General features: G+C 41.7%; 1 protein-coding gene across 4 annotated transcripts in view; it reads left to right on the top strand.

Moving 5' to 3' along the window:
* The window catches only part of LOC108085725 (sodium-coupled monocarboxylate transporter 1), a 39,035-nt gene extending 17,961 nt beyond the window's left edge, over window positions 1-21,074 (top strand). For all 4 annotated transcript variants that reach the window (XM_017182450.3, XM_070286794.1, XM_017182449.3 and 1 more), the window contains 9 exons: window positions 9,989-10,221; window positions 10,303-10,450; window positions 17,829-18,003; window positions 18,086-18,221; window positions 18,664-18,823; window positions 19,050-19,268; window positions 19,330-19,708; window positions 19,776-19,918; window positions 19,977-21,074. In XM_017182450.3, coding sequence (XP_017037939.1) covers window positions 10,011-10,221; window positions 10,303-10,450; window positions 17,829-18,003; window positions 18,086-18,221; window positions 18,664-18,823; window positions 19,050-19,268; window positions 19,330-19,708; window positions 19,776-19,918; window positions 19,977-20,460 — 2,055 coding nt within the window. In that variant the 5' untranslated portion in view covers window positions 9,989-10,010 and the 3' untranslated portion in view covers window positions 20,461-21,074. The remainder of the gene's footprint in view (window positions 1-9,988; window positions 10,222-10,302; window positions 10,451-17,828; window positions 18,004-18,085; window positions 18,222-18,663; window positions 18,824-19,049; window positions 19,269-19,329; window positions 19,709-19,775; window positions 19,919-19,976) is intronic.
* Window positions 21,075-21,120: the final 46 nt, after the last annotated feature.

Raw genomic sequence — 21,120 nt, 5'->3', positions numbered from 1 at the left:
GAAAATATTTGTATTTTCCCAGTGTATTTCACACAAAGACAAGTTGACAAAATGTTTTAGTAGCTGTCCGTTGTCTTAGCTGTTGCTGTCAATCAAGACAAGCAGAAATTTTTGCGACATTGTTGCTGGACAAGCTGCTGCCAGGCGGGAATTTACTTTGTATTTTTGGTCATTGTTCCAGCGACATGACTCCCTGCTCTGCCTTCTCCTTGTAACTCTCGGCCATGTAATTGCTGCTACACTTTGGCCAAGTTATTAAGTGATTGTTATTGTTGCCTCTGCTAAGAGGAAGAGAGACCGAGAGCTGTTGCAACAGCATAATCTAACGATTATTCGGAGCTCCGGCTGGCCAAATGTAAATTAACTCGTATCCTGGAGAGCCTGGACAAAATGTTAATATCCCTTGGCTGCTGGCTAATTTGGCCTAGTCTGCTTTTATTTTATTTTTGGCTAAGAGAGAGTTGGCAAATTAATTTCGATTTTTTCGGGAAAGCCGTCCAAAACAATTTGCAAAATTTGCTAATTGCAACATGTGTCTGCCGCAAACTGTTGCAACGAACCAAACTAATTGCCTTTTATTATGGATGAATTAAATAGTCTCCGAAAAATATTTTTAACTAGCAAAATAAGATTATTAAATGGTGTTTTTAAACAAATATTAATTTAAAAAATAAAATAAATACATAATATAGTCAGAAAACCCCCAAAAAATATATATTTCTCTCAGTGCAGAGGCATTTAATCTCCCGAAACGAGCAGCATACGAAAGATAAACGCTGACCGCCTGTCGCACACACGGCGTATGAGTAATGGCCGTCTAGGTAATAATGCAATATCGATTTAAAGTGTCACCCGATAGGAAAAGTGGCATTTGCATTGAAGTGCAGACAATAACTAATTGCCGCCGCCGCCCCTCAGTGACATTTTCCTGTCAATTAAGCCGATAAAATGTGGACAGGAAGCGAGGAAGAACTGTATTTATCTGTAAATATCGTTTACATGACGTTAATTGCATATTGATAGTGTTTGCTCAATTGTTTGCCCTTGTACGTTTCACTTGTGTTTGCTTTTGAGTGGCCAGAGTTACGTGGCTGCAACTTTGTACCATCCGGTGATCAATCAATCAATCGGGCCATCAATCAATCGCATGTACTGCCCAGTTAGAGCTGTCCCCTAATTGTGCCCCAAGCTTGTCTCCCCTTCGGTTAGCTGCAATTTGTGCGCGACTCATGAATATTTATGCGCGATATAATTAAATATGCTAATTACAACTGATTGTACGCACAATCATTTGAAAGTATAATTCTCTGGAAGGCGGGGCGTAGCCTGGCGAGGGGAGTTTATTTTGGTTTCCGCGAAAAACACTAAGGACAACAGACAGACAATCCAGTAGGATAACACGCACTGCGAAACTGGCGAAACTGACAATTTAGCATAAATTCAAATGAAATCAACACAAAGCGCGGAGGGGTTGCGGCCAGGATGCTGTGACTTGGCAACTGTTGCCAGTTTAAATTGCTTTGCAGCGTGAAAAAATTAGAAGCATCAGCATGCGAGGGGCATGCAGGGGGTGGGTAAAAGGGTGGAATTAAATAAATTACATTGTTGCTGGCATAAAGTTGACGCTGCCAGCAAAACAATTTGTGCAGCAGCTATCAGGGCCACCCACTCAGCTAACCCGCTGGCAACTTTGTCGTTTCGGGTTGAAATCCCTGCTGCATATCCTTCCTCCTCCTCCGTTGCAGCACCTCCTCTTAGCCGGATGGAGGCAAGCATGGCTAATTTTTTTGTGCTGCACCTAAGTGAATTTAAGTTTTAATAACTGACTTTGGCCATCAAAGATCGAGGGCTGCAACTAGCGTCCGTCCAGGTTTATCCCTGAGTTAATTGAAAAACCAAAGAGGCAACACAGCACACTCTTTTGCACAAATATAATATTCCACCTGCTGCTCAGTTTCGCTTTACTTCCACAGAAAATAGCGCAAATAGATAAGGGAAATTAGTTTGCCTTGCTAAAGTTCAAACTAAAAATAAGCAGGCACTTTAAGTTATTGCAGGAAATAAGTGAACTTGCAGGGAAAAATTCATTAACTTGGGGAATACCTAGCATTTCTCAGGGATATCAACTTTAATATGTAATATTTTATACAAAGCTTTGAAATTACAGTTTCAGAAAGCAACTTAACTTTGCCTTAACTTAGATTTCCCCCTGAAATATTCAAAATATAACCAAAGAACTTGACATATTAAAGTTCGTTGCTGTTGCTTGTTTGTCCAAACATCAATTAATAATTAAAATATTACCATATGCACACTCATTACAAAAATACTTAATTAACCAGACTGGACAATGGTGTCCCCGACCGGACATAAAGAGCGTCCCCAATGATAGCCGGTCACTTGAACAAATCGCCAGCACGTGGCCAATAAAGGGGGAGTGGGTGGAGCTTTGTTCACCGATAAGGGGTGGGTGGGGCTCCGCTCGGCGATAAGGCAGGTGAAACTACCAGAGAGGAGGTGGCACAGCCATAAATATCCATTTGTGGCATTTCCATGGTGACAAAAATGTGTAGAGTCAGTCTAATTTATTATCAACAGCCTTTGTGCAAACAAAGAACCCCAGGTAGTTTTTTTCTTTTTTTTAATTCCACAATCTCACAGGACGTGGCAAGGAGCCAGGACCTGGTAACCGGTCACGGCAAGAGCATTTCATTAGTTCAATTAGCTGGACAGGTGCTGGCTGGATGTCAAGTGGCAGCTTTTTAAACGATGATTAGTGGCTTTTCGTTTTCGTTAACAAGACAAATTGTTGTTTACTCAGGCCGCCCGACAGGATGCAAATTTATGTACCCGAAAGGATTCCCCGCTGTCGGTCATTAACATTGGCAGCTGAGGGAAATCTTGACATGTTGTTCCTGGTCTACTTTTTGAGCGTTGGCCTTAAGGGAAATTAAAATCCTTGTTCCAAAACAAAAAATGTTCAGATAAACGGCCGAGGTGGGAAAACTAATTAAAGCTAATGGTGTTTACATTATGCAAAGTGATTGCTTATCCAGTATAAAAAAGTCAATTTATATAAAATGATTCCAACAAGAAATTGAATTAACATTCACTTATTTATTTGCATAATAAAAAAAGCTGTTTAACCGAAAACAAATAACATTGGCAAATAATAAAATCATTTTGAGTTGAATTTAATGAATTGAAAGTCAATAAGAAGAAGAAAAAAGAAATTACCTAATAAAATCATTAAAAATAAATATATATCCAAGTGTCTCAGCATGCTAGCCTTGCCTAGCCACAGGTGGTGGGTCACCAACAATGGGCTAATGTCCCCGACTTGGAGGTGTTAAAGAGTGCAAACAAAAAGGGCCAACAGACATTGCACCCGTCCACTAACTAACCCAATTATTTGTAAAATGGAAGCGCACAGAAAAAATAACTGGGGAAACCAAAATGAAAAGATACCGCAGCCCATTGTTTTTCCCCCCTCCGCAGCAGGTGGAAACTCTAGACCCCTGGAAAATTGCAAGGGAAAAGGCAACCAGAGAAAGGGAACCAGAAATTTTAGCGGGAGAACTTCGCACAGCACGCGTAATGAAAACTTTGTTAGGGGCCCGGCAATGGAATATATAGAGAGAGTGAGGAAAAAAAGAGAAGACGTGGGGAGAAAAAACAGCTTTTCCTGGCCAGGGCCACTCGATGGTGTCGAGTGTTCGTAGTGCTGGACACGGAAAGTGGCGACAACGGGAAATTAGTTGTGCACGCTCGCAAGTTGCAACGCAAAACCCAAGCATTAGCCGGTTGTCCTAGATGCCCTGCCGCTGGGGGCTGACCACTAAATTGCCGGGATGAAGTCGCCGGTCTGATGTTGATCAAATTAACAGCATGTGGCGACTGGCAAGTGGCTGGCGACCGCTTTAATGCTCTTCCCAAGCCCCCTCTGTCTTTCTCTCTCTCTTCTCACACGTTTTCTGCTGGCGCTTTTTGTAGCATACTTTTCAGCGACCAGCAAATTGCTTAAGCTGTGGCCAAGGATCCAAGAGAAGGACAAGTCAAGTTGCACAGGAAGAAACTGTAATGGGAGAGTAGTTTGCAGAATTTGTATATAAAATTATATAAACAGTTTAGGGATGTATAACGAAAGGAAAACTTTGTTGGGATATGATCGATAAATAGGTTGATTATAATATCATATCGAAAATATCGATAACCTTAATATATCGAAATTTTGAAATATCAAAAGTATCCTTTAATATATCGATATTATTAATCTGAAAAATTTTATTTATTTATTTTCTATTTTCCCACTTATATGCTATCGATATATCAAATGAATATCCATTTATCCCACATTTATTGCATACTTAAATTATCGATTTGTATCGACTTTTTCGTCAAATATCAATTTATCGATCTATTTTGCCATCCCTCTCAGTACAAAATTACAAAAAGCTAAATAACTTAATAAAAGAACAATAGCTTAGGGAAACTATTCCTGGTATCCATAAAATTAAAAAGTAAATGTTCTAGTCAACCCATTAATTAATTAAAATAATTAATAACAATATCAAAATTTCATTAGACACAAAACTGGACATTCCTACTTTATTATTATATTTTTTCACTGTGCAGTGGAAAGGAAGCCTGCCTAATTGTTTGACAGGACAACTTGTAACGCGGAAAGTTTTACTTTACTTCACGTCTGAAATGCGACAGGGCCACAATGACAGGCAACAACAAGTTGCGATTGTCACTTTTGTTGAAACTTTCGCGAAATTTACAAAGTGAGAGGAAATTCTTTCTGCACTTGGTTTATTTTCATCGTCTTCGTTTTTTTTTTTTATTTTCTTTTTCGCCTTCAAATGGCTACATTTTGCCAAAGTCATGCTGAAAATAAATTATAAAAATGTCCGCGGAAAATTATGCTTTCCGAGGGGGCAGCGAGGACGAAAGGTAAAGGAGAATTTGATTCCCGCCATTCGTTATAAATGATCGCAATTGAAAGTTCAACCCCATCCGGCGGGGGCTAGTTGAAAAATTGACATTATATTTTCCTCTGTTGGCAACAACAGTCAGCGGACGATAAATAAGAGCCAACTTAAGTCGAGTATTTATTTTTCGGGCATCCTTTGATAAATGACTTTGACCTGGCCCAAAGTGCAGGCAAGGAGCAAAGGAACTGACCCCAGAGAGGGTTGCGGGTGGGAGGATCAACCGCACATGGGCGTGGCCCAATGACTTTTCTCATTAAGCCTGGCCAAGGCGAACGTGGTCGAGAAAGAAGTCAAACTAAAGTTTTGCACAAAATTCTTCTTTGGGTCGCCGCCCCGCCCCGGGGGACGAGGAGAACATGTGTAAAGCGTCCGTCGGTTAAAGCTAAACAAACAATTGCCAAATGCAATCGAGTTTGGGTTTTTGGCCCCACAAGGGGCTAGCCAGGGACTGGGGGTGGCCAAATGCCCGTCGAGAACAGTTGCATGTTGGCAAATGGCAGGAAGAAGTTCGCCAACCGCATGCTTCAACTTCAATTTGCTGGAAGGATTGTTTGGGGGGCAAAAAGAACGGAACTGCTGGGATCGCTGCTTACAGTTTGACTCGTATTTCATTACTCGAACTGGTATTAAGTGGCAAACTTTTGTATTTAACAACTTTTAGCAGCCGGAGCAGCAAAAATGAAGAAGATGAACAACCCGACCGAAGTTAGCCAGCGGAAAAACCAACAAAAAATAATCAAAAGAAAAAAAACAATAAGTGTGGAGCGAAGAACAAAAAGAAAGTTGCAGTCACTTGACTTAACTGCAATTTCCTCAAAGTACACTTGGACAATTAAGTAGCGTGTATTGGGGAAGAGAGAATTTAAGTGTTAATTGATTTTAGTTGGAGAAAATATTTATCGTTTGTACCATTCGAGAACACTTTGTATATTTTTGCTCTCTTATGTGTGGTTTTCCTGCACATTTGTTTTTTATAGTTATATATATGCTTAAAGATAATTAGTTGTTATAGTTATATAAAATTCTAATATAAAAAATAGCTTAAAATTTTCTTTATACAAATTTTACTTATTTTTGCTTCATATTTTCTTTACAAAAAGTTTTCATATTTATTTTGAGTGCCCCAGCTAAGAGTTAGGAAACTTAAATAAATTAAACTAAAGACACTCGACCCGTTTGAGCCGCCAAAAGCCAATTGGCAAGAACATACGACCGAAAAAAAAGGTGGCAATGAATTCGCTAAAGATTCCCTGGAAATTGGGACAACACTTTGCACTTTGCAAAAGCGCTCGAAAGTTGCAACCTTCGCCCCCCCGAAAAATCTGTCAAATAAAAGTTTGATTGGCACTCAGAAGGAACCCCTCTGCGTTGCTGACTTTGCCAGTGCATTAATTAGCCAAATGCAGTGAGCTGGAGCAACTTTCGAGCAGCATTACCATGAAATGCATGCAACTTTGTAGCGGCGGCCCCACGCATAAACTTGGCGCATAAATTGAGTGTGCAGCACAAGTTGTTGCGTTCGTTGGTTCCCTCATATATGCAACAATGTGGCAATGTATTGTTATTTCCCCTCACAGCATACTACCATAATTATCCCGCCACAATTCGAGCGTTCGAGCTGCCCATCAACGAGGATCAGGCACACTCCTTCTGGCCGAGTCAGGCCAGGTAGCGAAAAATGAAAGTTTTTCATATGTTCAAAGTCAACAGAGGTAGGTGGAGGGAAAATCCTTCACGTTTTTCCACTCTTTATTACAACTGTAATAACAGCAGTTGGCCCCTGGCCAAAGTCAAGCCGCCTGGTGCTGCTGCACTTGGGCTAAATTACATTTTCAATTTGTCAGCTGGCGGGGCGGCACTACTGCCAGGCCATTAAATGGCAAATTAAGTTCAGCTTCGGACGGGCGTCGTCTCTTATTTTATTTGGCATTCCAGCATTTTTGTTGCATTGCAATTTTTGCATCCTCCTTCCGTCCGTCCGTCCAAGGAAAATGTGTTTTTGATAGGGGTTTCATAGTCTGCGGGATCTTGGCAGATTTTCGGCTCTGGCCATCATCGGGCAATATGTTGAATATTTCATGAGGGTCATAAATTCCCGCGCCACGAAGTTAAGTCGAGCGCTTACGCGGTCTTCAGTTTTGCCGGCTTTTTATTTTTAATAACTTTCCATTGTGGCTGTCAGTGGCAGGCAACACAAACACGCACGCCAGCCAGGACTCAGGACACGTCAACGGTTCGTTGTTTCTTTTGTTGCTCCTCCTTCAAGCTGCTTTATAATTTATGATCCTTGGCATCGAAGACACACACAGACGCACACACTCAACACTCACCCTCCTCCGCACACACACATGTCGCCAACTTTTGTATAATTTTTCAAAAAACTGCATGAATATTAACTGCAAGTGGCAGGATATGGCGGCAGCATCCTGCCACCGAAAACCTGCCCCATCTTGGCTTGGCCAAAAAAGTTTCAAGTGCCAGCTTGATCCGCATGCGGGGAAGGAGGAGCCACACAGCCACTGCCACGCCCTACTAACTTATGCATACGTGTAGCTTAGTCGCCCTCCGCTCTCAGCTTTCCTCCTATTACCTTCTTTTTTTTCCTTTTTCTGTAAGGATTTTACATACATATTTGATGCAAATGTGCGCAAATGGTCGTCGCTGTCTATTGGACATTTTGTGGCCACATTCGCCTCGCTCGCATATCAAACAAAAGAGCCAGAATACACTAAAAACTAGATCGATCAAAGTAAGCCGTTTAAGAGTGAAGGGAAATACACTTGAGAATGAAACTAGAGCGTAAAAGACTATTTAAAATTATTTAAGATGTTGGAAAATCTATAAAACAAAGTCTAAAATACTTAGCAAGCTGCTACAAATCGTAGAAAATAATTTTCTAAGCTTAAAGTAAATAAATGATTCTAAACTATATGTTTTTCTGCCTGTCCTCGAGTGTAAGAGTGCAGGTGGCACTCTTGTATGGATCATGGATAATTTGCTTAAGCTCAGCAAGCAGAAAATAACGTTTTGCACACAACCTGGCACGCACAATGCCAGAGCCAGAGTGCCCTTAGAGCTGTCCGCTTTGACTTCTGGCTCCCGTTTAGTGTCTCCCCTGTCCTTTGTCGTCTCCAACGGCTGGCTTATCGCCTGGCCAAAAAAGCGAAAGGACAAGGAGTCGGATATAACTGCTCCAGCTCCTGCGACTGTCAGGCGAGTGACACGGCAGCTGTGCTTTAAACAAAGCTAAGCTCGGGTAAAAACAACATGACTAATAGTTTTGACAGAGCCCAGGCAAAACAAAAGCCAGACAGCATGTCAGATAAAAGCCAAAGCGATGGCAAATGACGGGGTCCGCAGGGCGGGAGGACAAAACTGCATGCTAAATGTTGTCAATTAGTTGGGCAGCCAAAAACGAACGAGCGAAATGATGATGATGACCACCGAATGACAAGGCAACTACACTCAAAAACAGTTGACCAATGGCTTGACCCTTTGCCAACGGGTTCAAGATACATCTCTGTACTGATGATCAATTCGTTATAATCAGGGGATGTGTGTGGGAGGTTAACATTATATTTCAGTTTCGTTATATCTGTGACTGGCAGATTTGAAGCTCATTTATAGCTTGCTTAAAGAGTCAAGAGAAGTGTTTAAATGACAAATAGAAAATGTAGGTATCTACTTATTTCAAGCGAAATAAAAATATTTAAAAATTGTTTATATAAATATGGAATTTAGAAATGAGCTTTATAAACTGCAAACTATATTCTTTATATATTTTTCATCTTATCATTTTAAAGGTTCGTTGTCACTCTTTAAAACTTTTGTCATACTTCTTAATTGATACTAAACTTTAAGTTTATATCCCCCTCATTGAAGAATATATAAACTATAAAAGCTTGAACTGAAAATCCAGTGAAACATTTGTACCAATTATTCTCCCCCTTGTCTTTGAAACTTTCCCCGGATTGGGAAAAACCGCCACTTTGAAGTCTTCGGGCAACTATTTCGAGCATATCAAGAGCAAGAAGTCTACTTTACGACAGCTTCAGGTGAAGGAGCAAATCCTAAGCTGGGGTTATGGCATTTCTTTGGGTCGCCTGAACCCTCTGGCGTCGCAGGGCAGGGCAGCAGCTCAACAGTTTGGCTCAGCTATAAAAACACAAAGTCGCCAGCCAAAGTCTCACTTAAGCTGCTCTTACACTTCGCCCTTCACCGAATCCTCTGATTTGCCCTTCCGTTACACTCGCAGGAACTAAAGTACAGTGGAATGTCCTTATAGCGGGACGATATGGGGGCATACATATGTCAGCGAGTGGAGTGTAGTCCATAAATTTAAACAACGGGCAAAGGTTTTCCTTTTGAAATGCACTGGGATAGATGCAGATATATTTTTGGTGAATTAATGAAAGTAAAGGCTATGTTACGCATGCGTAGACTCAAGAAAGCTGCTCTAAAAAATATAATATTTTGCCTTTATAAAATAGATATTATTTTAATATCTAAAAATATGTATAAAGACAAAGTAAAATACAACAGATAGGCTTTCTTTTCCGTGTAAGTTTCGTGTAGTTGACGCTTTTTGCCGCTCATTTGGCTTTAGCTCCTGCCGGGCCTGGCCTGAGCCCTCCTCGAAGAGGTTGAGTGGGTGGCTGGGACTTTGGGTGGGCGCCCTGAATGCATGTGTTATGATGGGTGCACCAGACCGCAGCCTGGCCCCCACTGCTTTTCGCCTGCGGATATGCAACAATGTTGTCAAGTTTCCTGTTCCACCAGGGGCGAGTGGGGGAGCTCTCAGTTGGCATTATGTCCACCGGGCGTGACTAACATGCACATGCTCAACTGTGCTGGAAAACGCTTTATCCAGCTCACATCTCACCTAAAAACCCCCCACCGAAAAAGAAAAAAGTTGAAAAGATTGTGTTTGTGTTTTGCCGGTGACCAACTTGAAATTTGATTTTTTTCTTGTCTTTTTCTTTGGCGTACAGAAGCAGCAACAGCAAAAACAACATGGCCAAGGACCTGAGCACTATGGGCTGGGATTATCTGATGTTTGTGCTGTTTATAGCCATCACAGTCCTGGGACCGCTATGGACACGCATTTTTGGCAAGAAAAAAGAGCGCAGCAAGGCCGATTATGTTTTTGCCACAGGCGGTGTTTCAATCGTGGCCGTGATGATATCCATAGCCCGAGGCACTCTAGGAGTGCGATCTGTCCTGGGTAAGAAAATCCTAAACCAAATAATATAACAATTTTCTTTCCTATTATTTTCCTTAAATTTATCAATATATTTCCTTACAGGCTATCCCAGTGAATTGTATTATCGCGGCTCTGCCATGTGGGAGATCATCTATGGCATGATGAGCGCCTATCCCATAGTCTGCTTCATGTTTGTCCCTGTTTACTTTAACCTGGGCATCACCTCTGTCTATCAGTACATCGATCTAAGGTGAGTACAAAGACAGGTCCCAAGGAAAGTCACTCCCTTGAGCGCCACATCGTTTAATTAGCACGAAAGCAAAGCAAGACGACGGCAAAACAGGAAAATTGTTATTTAAACATTCATTTTAATTTCGCCAAATGCGTCGTGTTGTGTCTCCTCTCGCTTATCGCCGAAGCGCACACAATTTTATTCTTCATTAAGAAGGCCAAATGAAACTAAACAGATACGCGCCAAGGGCTCAGGTCTGATTCTGTTTATATACGCGGTAATTAGGGTATATTGTATACAGAGAAGTAGTTTGAAAATGTGGAAAAGTAAGGAAATGTACTTTAAAAGGTAGTAAATTATAATTTTTACCTTTAAAATATTTAAAAACAATTATTAAGGTCTTTAAAACCATTCTATTTATACCAAAAACCTTCTTATTGCTTCAAAAAATATTCTTTATTGCCAAAAGTAAACTCCCAGGTACTAAAAGTTCGTCTACCTTGGCTTATAAGATATCCCACTTGTTGTCTTTACCTTCTGCTGCTGCTACTCCTGGCACAAGTTTGCTGCGTTGCTAAATAAATTTGAATTACATTTTACAAAAAAAGGAACAACAAAAGCAGCAACAATGAGCCTCTAACAAATGGCCAAACAAAAGCCAAGCCGACAGAGCAAATAATCTATAGATTTGTCCTTGCCCTGCCCGAGGATTCCAACTTGAGCCTCGGACTCGGATTCAGTTTCGGACTTGGTCCCGGATGCTATCGCCGCCCCAGTTGTCGTCAGTTTGTCTGTGCCAGCAGCTCTTGGACGTTTCCCATTCCCTTCTCCATTCCCATTTCCATCTGTCGCAAGTTGTCGCCTCGTGGGCCTAATTGTTTTTTAAGTTCGAAATTAGTTAACAAATTTGTTATCAAATGTTTTGCAGTTTCGACAACAGAATTCAATTAATTGCAAAAACTGACAAGACAAACAAGCGAGACGAGGCGGTGCGAGGGGTGGTCATGGCGGACAGAGAGCATAATTTGATTGGAATTTAATTGGCATGTGCCGCACATTGACAAAATTTTCAGAGGGGAAAACCAGAACCGAGCGAAACTTAGTGAAGTGAAAGCTGTGCAGAATTGGCAAATTATTTAAATGTTTGCCTGGAAGGTAATTTGGAAATTAGCATAAACAGAAACTGAAATGCAAGAAGAAATGTTGGGAATCTAAAGCGAAATTAATTATAAAATCAATGAGTTATTTTTAAATATTTGGGGAATAATTTAAAGTAAAAGCTAACTCTTTTTTATGGGAACAAACTCTGATATATTATTAGGTTATCAGTAAAAATACCTTGGCGAACTTTAAATTTTAATAATTAATATAAACTCCAGCTCATTTACTTGCCCCTTTACTAAACAAACAAAAACAAACCCTAAATATTCATTAAAAAACAGAAGTATTAAGGTAATTAATTTGTCTATGATCAAAATGTTGAAGTAATTCCCTCAAAAGCAATTAAATTTTGTATGGCTTCAAAAGTCCAGTTAAATTAATGACCAAATCAATGACTGATAAAGTTACTTCCCCAAAGCATACCATTTTATAAATGTTCGCTATATTCGGCTTGGACACAGCAACACTCAAACTAATTGAAGAGCCAACGAGACGAGTAACTCCCATCAATCTTAGTCAATTGGCTTGGCCCCAAAGCGGAGAAATAAAAAAAAGCAAACAGACGGGTGGCAAAAGGGAAAAGCCAGCAAGAAAGGGAAAGGGTTGAGAGAGAAGACGCGGCGCAACATGGCCAAATGTTGCCCCAAAAGAAAGTTGGTTGCCTCATTGTTGCTTGTCATCGCAACTGGCGCCCCGCGACATGTTTATGCATACAACTTCATCAAAATAGGCTGAGCCGATCCTTTGGACGAGGGAAATGGATATGGAAATGGGGTCTAGGGCACACACAGAGGCCGATAAGTGAATATGCTACAAATTGGCAAAAGCCACTTGGGCAAACGCACACACAGAGCAGGCCAGGCCAGGCCAAGACGAGTGTGTGTAGGAGAAAAACAATTTGAGGAAAAGACAAAAGCCTTGAGGTTGGCAACACGATGACAATACAAAAAGAAAATACAAGAAAAAACAGCTTATGTTGGGTGTAAGGACTAGAAAATACCGGGAACTAAGTTCTTTTAGCTTTGAATACAAAGTAGAATCCATAGAAATGCCTTCTTTTATACTCTCCTGAGGTTTTAATATCTGGAAATCCTATAATTTCTAGCTATTTATTTTAAAGAAAGTTTAAAGAACAATTTTTAAATGATATTAAAGCTAGCTAGCGGTATAAGTCGCCTAATTTTATTCACTTAAATCAAGGTAAAACCTTCCACCAAAAAAATCAGCATCAGTGCTTATTTTTCTGACTAATAAAATTCAAGAATTTGTTAGGTTCTAAATAAGTTTGTTGCTAAATTCAGAGATAATAAAATAGTTATTAGATTACCCAATATTCCCATATACCCCTGATATTTACGATTATAGGATATATAAGAAAAAGCTCCAAGGGAAAGGCAAAAGAAGGAAAATGGAAGGCAACAACAAAGCAGCCACTCGGTCTGAGGCTGTTGACAAATTGTATGACAATTCGTTTGTGCCATAATGTTTATAAATAGCGCGTGTTGTTGCCTGTCACTGGCATCAGGCATCAAGCATCAAGCATCAAGCTTGAATCCGAATCCCCCCCAAAAACTTGCGAAACAAAAAACCCAAGACAAGCACACACGCACACTCACCAAGTCATGGATTCTCTCACTTGTCAGTCGCCTGTCGCAAGTGATGTCTGCCACTCAAATCGAAGGAGGAGCAGGAGGAGGAGCAAAAGTCGAGGTGAAGACGTGGGAGGGGCATGACCCTTGACTCGCTGCCAACTCAAGTGTTAGCCAGCTTCACACAGAGATTTGCTATCTGGCCGCCATCGAGTTCAATGGTCAAGCAAACTTTGGCTTTGTTCGCTCCAGATAATTCATCTCTCAGTCCCTGTCTCTCGGTGATTGCGGGGTGGCAATTACATGTAAATAAATTGATATCCAGAGCTGGAGTAGAGATCAATGCGAACAGTTGTTAGCACTTAGCAAATGGAAAAAATGCATTTCGGCTTCCTTTTGGTTTATTTACGAGTACAAGGGGACACAAAGTGCTCGCTCCAAATGAAATGAAAAAAAAGAAGAGGGAAGCGGAAACGGAAACCTGGCAAAACAGCCCAAGCAGCGAAGGGTTGGGAGGTCGGTGCTTTTTTTTTGAGGACAACATGCATACGCATAAATAAAGACGTTTTCGGCGCTACAAAGTGAGAGCGTGATTTGCAATTCAAAGACAACAAAGTTGTTTGGGAGTAACGCACACGCATATGTGTGTGTGTGTGTGGTGGGAATACACAACAAAAATAAAGGTATATTGGGACTAACGAAAGGTGTGGTTGCAAACAACTTTGTTTTTTGGGGCTAAAACCTAAAATCTGAAAATGTAGAGCTCAGAGATTTTTGTTTATAAACTTATAAACTTCCCTAAAAATAATTTCATAAGGTTATGTTGCTTTATTTATACATAATAAATAAATGTATAACTTAAAAAATATACATTTTGCAAGCAGAGTAAACTTTAAAGCTTTAAAAATATAAATTACCATCAACCTGATTTAAACTATATGGATTGCAATAAAATATAGCAAAATTATTAAAAATCTGACAAAGATAAATAAGCTTAATTTGTAGAATAACCGAAACCATTATTTAAAGCATTTTTCCAGCCACAAATTAATGGAACAGCTTTTATTATTCTTTGCTTTTGCTATGCATAAATGCAGTTTTCATGGTAATTTTAATAAAACAACGCATGACCAGCTCTTGTAATTTATGCACTCATTGCAAATTTCACAAGAATTTTTCAAGATAAAATTCTGAGAAATCCAAATTACAATTCTTTCCAGCAATTGAAGTTCCCTGTTTTTTTAAGGTACCACCCAGTCGATTATGTCTTTCCTTTTTGATTCCTTTACTTGTTTATCTCCCTTTTTTTATTTATTTGTGGGCGGCTTTTAACGCAGTGCGCGCCGGCACTCAGAAGCACCGACTTTATATGGCTGATTATGTTTATTTATGCATGACATTTAATGCAATCAAATGTGTCACCCTTCTCACCTGAGCCACCTTTAGCTTAGATTGCCTTTGATTGTAAAATTAACTCGACCCTCCCAGGGGACGAGTAGACGAAACCGATGTGGGTTGGGGATGAGGATTGACTGCCTAAACGGCGATTATCTGGCCATTGTACAAAACCACTCGTCATATTAAATTTGCCATTAATTTATGCCTTTGTCGCCTGGCCTTCTGGCCGAAAACTGGCTTAGTGGCTTGCCATGATAAATGATGGGCCCGAGTTGCAGACCAAACTCAATTTCGAAGGAGCCTCCTCCTGCAGGAGCCGTGTTCAATTAATGGCTGGGTGAGCAGCACCCACGCGCCTGCTGATGATGACCTGCTCCCTGGGCTTGCTTCCACAGCCCATTTTCACACCCTCTCGTGGTCATTGGCATTGTGTCCTGGGCAAGGAGTGAAGGAGAGTGCGCTAAATGGGAGTTGGGAGCTGAGAGCTGCGAGCTGCGAGTGTCCTTGCTGGTAATTGCTTGCCCGCTGGCATGGCTGCAGCAATTATTGCATACTTTGCGGCACTTACATTTCATTTAAAGTTATTAAGCGACAATCGCATCGCAGGACGTCTTTAATCAACTCAGCCAAGTAGGAGAAGCCGAGTGAATGAGAGAGGCTCAGTTAAATCAATTAAACTAAAACAAAAGCTAGGACCAGGACAACGTTCAATCAACTGGACGATGGTGACAGCCTCAGGTCATTACTCACACACACAGTCGGAGAAGAAGGATCGAGCAGATGAAATGACAGGCAGACACAACGACAGGCAGACCAACGGACAGACAGACCGACAGAGAGAGAGTGAGGCAAATCCTAAGCCAGGACCCGGCCTAGCACTTATTGTGATGAACACAATGTTAACAGGCTAAATGAGAAACAAATGCCACAATCAGACAACGTAGAAAAACACTCGCTCAAGGAGTGAACGGATGGGAGGGATTGAGGGGCGGCCAAAACAATAAATCCCATAAATCATATTAAATTGACATATCAGGCTAAAATTGACCGCAAGCAGCAATATGCTACATGCGTATGCCGTGTGTGTGTGTGTCTGTGTGTGTGGGATATTGTATCCTACAATAATATTTCTTTATCAATTTCCACAACAAGCTCAGCCCTAGGAAAAACAAGAAAAAGCAAAGACACGAAACACCAAATGGTTGGGGAGACAATGCTTAGGCGAATGCCTAAATAAATGTTTGACCAACCGAGCGAGCAAACCGAACCGAGCCAGAAAACCAAAACTGAAACCGAAACCCCACCCAGTGCCACGCCCATTCAATCAACACATATGTATAAGAGCGACTGTCATACATGTCGTCCTTGGCCAAATTGGCCAGGATTTTATGTGGGAGCCCCCCTTCTCAGTCTGCCTCTGCCTCTGGCGGATTTTCAGATTGTTTTCCTTCGGCCCGCACACTACGACTACTGTGTGTGTGTCGCAATTAAAATGTATATCAAGCATACGACGCGTTGTCATGTAAACCGCTTAAAAGCCCCGACCAACAATGTAAAGTCGAATGGGTAAATATGTTAAGCTTGCTTAATGCACAGAAAACCGGGTGGTAGGGGAATCCCCCCTTCACCCACTTGTCAATTGATGTTTGCTTATTGGAAAAGTGCATCATCATTAATTAATACTCATCACAGGACAAGGGCAAGGGCAAGGGCAAAGACAAGGGCTGGGGTTCCCTTACACAGCCTGCGGTGGCAATTTAATAATAACCCAAAGAACATTAAGGCGATTAAAGGTAAAATGTACTGCATCTCTTCTTGTTTTACGCAGTAAAAGACAAAAGCAGGTCATTCATCTAAATATGCATTTAATCCACAAGCCGAACACCTGCGTCTCCAATCGCTCATGTCCTGCGTCCCAGTCCCAGACGCTTGGCCCAGCCAGGGCCCGTTGACAGCCCAACACGGCTCAGATCAATATTGGCCAAGGGCAATTAATCATTTAGTGGGTTGCAGAGACACCGAATGGCAAACAGACGACATGAGGAGAGAGAGGGAAATAGGAGTTGGTTGGTGCGGGGAAAATGGGATTATGCAGTCGGCTTGGATGTTCAACAAGAAATTACTTGTGATTACAAGCCACAGTAGCTTTCATAGCAGTAAGGCTCTTATTAGATTTGAGCAGGATATGCAATCAATACGTTTATTTGAATCTTTGGCAGAGGGTCTTCTTGAAATCTGCATTTATGTTGAGAAAGGCACTGTAAGTTAGTAAAGAAGGAGTGGTCTTAATGGATCTACCAAAGTTTAAAGGTTTAAACTTTAAAATATTCCTTCTGTCTTTCATATGGAAGTACCTCGCCTGATAATATCGAAAATATCGTAAGCTCTGATATAGTGCAATTTTAATATCGTAAATTATCGAATAGGTATAAGATATTGCTTTTCGAAAAATTCAGGTGTTATACATATTAGTCCGATTTACCAAACAGAGTAGAATGTAGTAGTGCGTCTAATATCACATCGAAAATATCGTAAGGTGTAATATATATTGAAATTAAATATCTTCGCTTAAATCAAATATCGATTTTTATCGATATACCTAGAGTTCTTCAACTACTTCATGAAACTCATCGTTTGCAAGGGTCTTAAACCCATTTAATAGTTCCGTAACGGACTGTTAACTTCAGCAGCTTAAAGCTCAGAATGCCAATCAAAGGATTACGAACGTAAAGCAGTTTATTTATTAAAGCCCTCTCCTCGGTCGGCGAATGCGTGTGCTCTGGCACTTGAGACATTCGCCCCCATTCGGCCACATAACGCATACTAAACGATCATTAGGCGAGGGGCCCACCCAATCTTGTCGCACATATCGCATCAAATTAACACACAAATTTTTACAACCCGAGCCCATAAAAAGCGCCCCGGCTCAACTATAAAAACAATCAAAACGAGTTACGGACCCGCCAATTTTCTTAGGTTTTTCTCGCCCATGTCGTAAATTTACCCCCCCTGATTCCACATAACTTCTTTACAGCGGGTAGTAAATCATAAAAAGGGGGTAGTAGCTCTAGAAAAAAAATTAAATAAAACAAAAACAAAAGCGAAAAACGAAAAACGAGAAGGGACCACGAGCAAACATTAAAAGTTTAATAAAAATAAATAAATGGCTAGAGTGCAAGAGGGCAATTCTTAATTAAAGCCTGCACTCACCTGCTCCTGTTTTTTCTGTTTCCTTCGTCCTTTTTCAGGTTCAAGAGCCGCACCGTGAGATGCCTGGCCTCGGCTACGTATATTGTTCGACAGATCTGCAACCTGGGCATCACCGTTTACACACCCAGCGTGGCCCTGTCAACGGTGATTGGCATACCCTACTGGGCCTCCATCACGGGCATGGCCATCATTTGCATATTCTTCACCATTATGGTATGTTTGGGAATGCCGGCGATTTAACGATGAAAATATTTAAATTTCTCACTCTCTCCTTTATCCTATTTGAACTCATTAGGGCGGCCTGAAGGCAGCCATCAATGCGGATGTCATCCAGACTCTGACCATCCTCGTTGTCACCGTGGCCGTTTGCATCCAGGGCACCATTTCCACCGGCGGCGTAAAGAAGGTCTACCAGCTAAATCGGGACAATGGTGAGCCATCAGTTTTTGTTAGTTCGATTGATCATGGCAGCTTATTAGCCAGCTGCCAGGGGAGTGTGTGTGTGTAGTGTGCTGACGAATGATGACTATTAAAATGGCATCCATTGTGGGTGGCCGCCATGGCTCCTCCTATGTTTCCGCGTCGGCTCATTATGCACATAAATGATGATGATAAAAGTGGCATAAAACAGCGGCATCCTCTGAATCCAAAAGGGGGCGAGGGAGGCGCGGCGGAAATGGCAGCCTCGCATGACGACAGTAATAAATGTGTGACGGCGGAGCGTTTGTCACTCGAGTTTGAGTTGTTGGCTGTCATTGTGCCGGCAATCGTCGGTCTCCTGGGAATGCCTCCACCTGCTCCATCCCGCAATCTTTTTCCTAGCCATGCACTTGCACTAAAGACACCACCATCTGGCATTCCTTCTATTCCCAGGTCGTCTCAACTTCTGGAATTTTACTGGCGACATGACCGTCAGAGTGGATACCACCTCGGCCTGGCTGGGACAGCTGTTTATGTCCCTCTCCCAGATCGGCTGCCAGCAGAACTTTATGCAGCGCTATGTTAGTCTCAAGTCGCTGAAGCAAGTGCGTCGGTAAGTACTGTCTTGAAGTAAATAAAATTGTAGTCAGGAACATAGACCGGAAATTAGCAAAAGCAGACAACTTTGAAAAGGATTGGGTACATGTTATAACCTTCTTGAGAGTAATAAAATTTTTTTAAATAATTTTTAATTAATTTAAGATGAAATTACACTTTTAAAGACTTAAAGAAGCCTTTTTTAAACGTTTTTTTGGCGTTGTGGTGTTTTACTTTTTCAGTGTAATGCTTACCAATGTCCCCTTGGTGTTCTTCTTCTTCTCACTCTCCTGGATCTCCGGCATGGTCATCTACTCCACATATATCAACTGTGATCCCTATGCTGAGGGCTACATCAAGAAAACCGATGAAATTCTGCCCTTCTTTGTGGAGGATCAGCTTGGCTTTCTGCCTGGATTTGTGGGCATTTTCATGGCCACTTTGTTTAATGGAGCCTTGTGGTGAGTACAGCAATAGATTCTCTTTAGAAGATCCCCCAAAGCAACGTTGAATCTCCTACAGCATGATGGTGTCCAATCTGAACTCTCTGGCTACCGTTGTGTGGGAGGACTTTATATCGCAGTTTCCCAAATTCAAGGGACTCTCCGACAAGCAGCAGCTTAGAATCCTCAAGCTGATCACCGTGATCTGTGGATTGATCATCATGTGCGTGGCCTTTGGCGTTGGATTGCTAGCCGGTGTCATTGAATCCTCGCTGCTGGTGTTCTCGGCCACATCGGGGCCTCTGCTGGGCTGCTTCATCTTGGCCATGATGGTGCCTATTGCCAATTGGAAGGGAACCTCCGCCGGCATGGTTACAGCCTGTGCCTTTGTGCTTTGGATTATTGGCGGTGGCATGACCGTGGACAAGTCGAATCCGATGCTCCCCACCTCAACGGAGGTAGGTTTTTAGTGGGTTTTTGAAAACGGTATCGATTATTAATAGTTTCTTTTTGATTCTTTCGCAGGGATGCTCGAATCACAGCTTCTCGCAGTCCATTGCCAAGCCCATTATTGAGCAGGGACAAATGCCCTGGCTGCTAACCCACACTCCCATCGATGGCTACAACCAGAGCTTTGTGGCCACACCGCCCACCATAGCACCTGAAAGGTAAATAGGCCACAAAGATTATGATGATTTCCTTGATTATAATCTTTACTCACCTTAGATCCGGCCTGGAGAGCTTCTACTCGATCAGCTTCATGTACTACAGTTTGATAGGCACCGCCCTCACCGTGATCATTGGCACTGTGATCAGTCTGCTGACCCAGCATCCCGATGACGACTACGATGGCAAGCTGCTGCATCCCCTAATCTTCCGGCTGTGCGAACGCTTCTCTGGAAGAAAACCATACTATGTCAAGCACGAGGAAGAGTCCGGCCTGAATGGACGCAGCAGCAGCGACTCCTCAGCCACGACGACGACCTGCAAGGAGGAGAAGGTCAACCATGGCTACGAGTCCTCGCCAGAGGAGAAGGAGAAGAACAACCCCATTGCAGTGGTGTTTACCACATCCGAGGGAACAGCCGCCGCCAATGGAACAGCGGACCAGCAGTCCATCTGCGACAGCAGTAGGGTACAACTCGACATTGTACCGGGGGCGGGCGAGACGGGCGTGTATCGCCAGCTAGCCGGGAGATCTGCGCTCTGAGGGGTTAGCCCCGCACTTAGTTAGTAGTAAGCTAAGCCCTAGACTAGACCAATTAGTTAGCAAAGTGTTTCAAGTCTATAAAGATGCTGTGATTTCCGTGCGCGACTGTTGTTGAGCAATGTTCGCGCATTTGTAGCAACTCGTTCGCATGTACTTACCGCGTGCAATAAATGAAGACAATTAAAGCGTATTTTTATACAAAAACACAAGAGAAACTGCGTATTCGTTTCCGTTTCCTACTTTCGCGCTTGAATTTCCCGTAAACTTGGCTGGCCAATGCTGCCCGTCGGACATGTTATCGATAGCCATCGATAGAGAAAGTGCTGGCCAGGGCTACAGGTGTGCAGCGTGAGTCACGATGAAAAGTAGTTGGAATGGAATGTTTACGATATATTTTATATGACATAATAAAACTTATATATTATAAAAAAAAACCACCTATTGTCATAAAATTAAAGATTTGTACAACTTGATATTTTTATGAATTCTTTTTAACCAAATTTTTTATATAAATTTATAATATTTTTTTAATGGATATAAAACCACCTATTTTGTTATATTTTTAAATTTTGTAAAAATTGATAAATAAATACTCTTCCTGCAATTTTTCTTGATTTAACGGAATTTTTTTTCATGAATATTGATTTTTATTAAGTGTTA

This window comes from Drosophila kikkawai, chromosome 3R (assembly GCF_030179895.1).
Source record: "Drosophila kikkawai strain 14028-0561.14 chromosome 3R, DkikHiC1v2, whole genome shotgun sequence".
Lineage (NCBI taxonomy): Eukaryota > Metazoa > Arthropoda > Insecta > Diptera > Drosophilidae > Drosophila > Drosophila kikkawai.
The sequence above is the reverse complement of the archived record's forward strand: the minus strand, read 5'-3'. Positions and strand labels throughout refer to the sequence as shown.